The sequence below is a fragment of the Coffea arabica genome, chromosome 1c (genome assembly GCF_036785885.1).
Source record: "Coffea arabica cultivar ET-39 chromosome 1c, Coffea Arabica ET-39 HiFi, whole genome shotgun sequence".
Taxonomy (NCBI): domain Eukaryota; kingdom Viridiplantae; phylum Streptophyta; class Magnoliopsida; order Gentianales; family Rubiaceae; genus Coffea; species Coffea arabica.
The window spans coordinates 22,814,917-22,818,592 of record NC_092310.1 but is presented as its reverse complement, the minus strand read 5'-3'; the positions used below and the strand labels follow the sequence as shown (position 1 = coordinate 22,818,592).

At 36.6% G+C, this 3,676-nt stretch overlaps 1 protein-coding gene across 1 annotated transcript; it reads left to right on the top strand.

Annotated features, from left to right (window-relative positions):
- Nucleotides 1–612: 612 nt before the first annotated feature.
- On the top strand, nt 613–1,038 carry LOC140004887 (uncharacterized). Its single transcript, XM_072045040.1, has one exon. It carries the CDS (start codon nt 613–615, stop codon nt 1,036–1,038), a length of 426 nt encoding a protein of 141 aa, XP_071901141.1.
- Nucleotides 1,039–3,676: the final 2,638 nt, after the last annotated feature.

Sequence of the window (3,676 nt, the reverse complement as noted above, 5' to 3'; positions counted from 1 at the left end):
ATCACTTGAGTATTTAAACATTAAAATGCCTAATTTAGGTCCATTGTACATGTCTCCAATATTTCAAACCTATTGTACTCTCAATCGATCAAGATTTCCAAAGTCGTGTTCACTATTTTCACTAAACGAGCTTCCGAAAATTAATTTTTGAAACAAGTCATTTTAAAAATATAATGAAACTATATTTCCATGTAATTAGGTCTCAAGAGCTTAGAAAATAATATTCGGAGTAAAAGACCAAATAAATAATTAAATAAGCTAGAAATAGGAGATTAAATAAGTAAATTTTGCGAGTCCTCACATCTTGTCCCTTTGTTGGTTCTTTGGTTCATTTGGAAGAGCAGAAACTTTGCAAGATTCAAAGCAGGTTCGGTCACTCAGGCTCAAGTGATTTTCCAGATCCAGGAGTTTCTATGTCAGATGGGTAAGGCTCGTGCATTCTCCAAGACCTCCTTTGCACGCGACCGGGACTGTCCATGAGCATATTTGGGCGGCCTTAACAGGCGGGTTAAGGGTGTTGCATTGGTTTCTTGGGAAAAGCCTCCACTGGGGTGGTTCAAGCTTAACACTGATGCCAGTGTCCTCCACGGCAGGGCATCCGGGGGTGGGGTCATGCGAGATCATTGTGGAAGGGTGATCTTCGCCTATTACAAGGAGTTTGGAGAGTTGGATGTGTTAGAAGTTGAGGCGCAGTCTCTTCGGGAAGGCCTAGCAACGTGTGCAACTCGGGCAGTGTGCACATTGATTGTTGAATCAGACTCAAAGGTCCTTGTCCAGCTAGTGAATTCGGAGGTTGTGTCGAAGTGGACAGTGTGCAACGTTCCGCGAGAGATCAGACACTTCCTCCGTCAGATGAATGCACCCCTTCACCATGTGTTTCGCGAGGCCAACTCGGTGGCAGATGCCTTAGCCTCATTGCGGTTGGGTGGCCAGCGGTGCAGCGCCTCATTTGTGGCCCTGCCTCTCGGAGCCAGAGGGGAGGCCCGTCTTGACTGTTACGAAGTTCTACGTCTACGTGAGGTACTGATTAGGGCTTGAGTCTCTGTTTTCTTGTTTTTTTCCCTGATTTTTTACTCTTGTAACTATTTCCTTTTCTAATAAAAAAATAAAAACAAAGAAAAATTGATTACAAGTTCACTCTTATGAATTTTGAACATTTCCTACAAAAATTGATTATCAATGATATCCATGCTGCCTATAGTTTTTGGAATTCCACATCTCATGTGCAACAATAGATTCACATTCCCAGGCATATCACTCAATACCCGCTTAGCAATATCATTCAATAGTTGCATGTAAGAATACCTTTGAGGATCAACATTAGGAATTCTAGTTTTTCTTCCCCATGTAGTGGACAACAATATCATGAGCAGCAAGAGTTCCTATCCTGTAATTTCAACATTCAGATATTGGTAATCAAAGACTAATACAGCATGAACACACTTAATAAGAGATTTCAGTAAATGTGAGATTTTAGAAAGACCATTCCTAAAAACTCAAATCTTATCAATATCAAATGAACTACTTAATAAGGTTTCATTCTTAAACTAGTGTGCACCTAGTGCTATACTTGGTAACTTGAACAAATATTACACACATGAAGAGCATCTGACTATACATGAAATACACAAAGAAATATCACTAGATAAGCATTATCCAAGCAACATATAAGCCTAGCAATCTTAGCAATCATGTAACTACTATACATAGTGTAGAACAAGATATTAGTCATACAACATGCCTTTTCCAAGCTATAGTACTTTCATCCTTATCACTTTATTGTTGCAAAACTACTTATATCACTTAAAGGGCCATTTATTCGCATGAAAACTATAAAACTTGACTGATTAGTTCTATAAAGTCACAACATTATTTTGCTTTCACTACCTACCATAGAAAATCTATTATATTCAACACATAAATCAGATGCTCTATAGTTTATTTTGTTAAAGTACAACTTATTTGATGTAGATGATATTTATTGAAATAATAAACATAATATTTCATCATCAAGACCTTAAACTCAAAATTTTCACGTATAACTAATCTAAAAAAGCATAATGTTATCATCATCTAGATATAAAATTTAAAGTTTTCATGTTCAACTGACCTAAACAACATGAACTAAGTGTGATCACAAAAATAGTTTGTGCAAAATGCCTTGTGAAAGCATAGTAATCGAAATTTCTAACCTGTGTTGCATTGAAGATTAGCAGTGATTCAAGGAATAATTGATTGTCTCACAACTTTTTGCCTCAAACCTTCTATATAGAAAACTTTCTTTCTCTCAACTCTCAATGCAATAGTAAACATGTGTGTAATATAAAGGAGATATATGATAAGACTAATCTGCAATCATACATAATTGTTAGACTATGGCGCGATTGGAAGCATTGCTTTCACACCAATTCCCCTCTTCTCAGTCAAGACTCATGTTTATTTCTTTTATTTTCCAATTTTACTTCCAAAAATATTTTATTTGAATTATGTCTATTATTTAGTGCAAATATTAAGAGTATAAGAGTCATTTTGCCACTGCTTATGTCACTAATAGTTCCTAGTTCATAGTCATGGGAGGTAAGTGATATTTACAGAAGTTGAGGGAAGGCAAGTGCAGCTGATATAAACTGCAGGAGAGGTTTCTGAAATTATCCCTATAAAATAATGTAAGATGAAGTAAAGTAAATTTAGAAAGAGAACCAACTGAGCTAGCTCAACTGGCCATCAAAGGAGGGACTAAGACCCTCCCCGAGCCCAAGTTAGGGTTCAACCTCTTGAATGTGTTTCCTCTCCAGACCTTCCTAGAAAATGGCCGAAGATTATTTAGATCCCTTCGACCCTCTTAATAGATTAGATAAATTCACCCTTCTCCTCTCCTCCAAAATAAGACTAATCATAACAATATTATACTTCAAAAAATGTAGGAAGTGACAATATGCATTTCTTACCAGTTTTGAAAGAATTTTGTATCCCATATATGTCTGTATACATTATAAGAAGATGTTTTCGGGTACTGTTCACACCTTTTTCATCTGCTCTTGCCATGGCCATTTTCGTCATTCTGCCCTGCCGACGAGTGCTTTTCTTGGGGGTTGTCCATCAGCCTTATGCTTGTGTATTGGTCAAGATTATAATTTTACCCTTCATATGCTTGCCACCAACAAAGAAGCACACGTTTCAAGTCTCACATGCTTGCATGTGAGCTTATCCTTTCTTAGATATGTCATAGTGGAGTTTAATCAAGAAATAGTGGTGATTTTCCAAATTTACGTACAGATATACCCATCAAGATGCTATTTGCATGAAGTCCTAGTGTTTAGCTATTGGGTAAGAATGACATTTCAAATTAGGTCTGCCACTTTGTGGTTTCGGAAGTTGTGATCTCGATAGTAGAAGAGTGCCTTTGGAAGTTATGATCACGGTACCAGAAGAGTACGTGCATGTGTAGCCATATTTTCTTTCTAATTTCCTCTTCATCAACTTTTCATTTTTCCATTTTCTCTATGTTGTGTCTTTCTTCTGCAACTTCACCACCAGGTTTGTCCTTTTTTTCCCTCAGATTTAATTACATTTGTTTGTCTTTTATATCGTTACGTGGTTGTAGTGTTTTTAGTTGCTTACATAGTTTTTCATTTATATAGCATTTGTATAGCTTTTTTTGTGCTAAATTTTCTTA

Excerpts from the sequence above, each read along its gene's own strand:
- LOC140004887 (XM_072045040.1), top strand. The coding sequence starts at position 613 with ATGCGAGATCATTGTGGAAGGGTGATCTTCGCCTATTACAAGGAGTTT.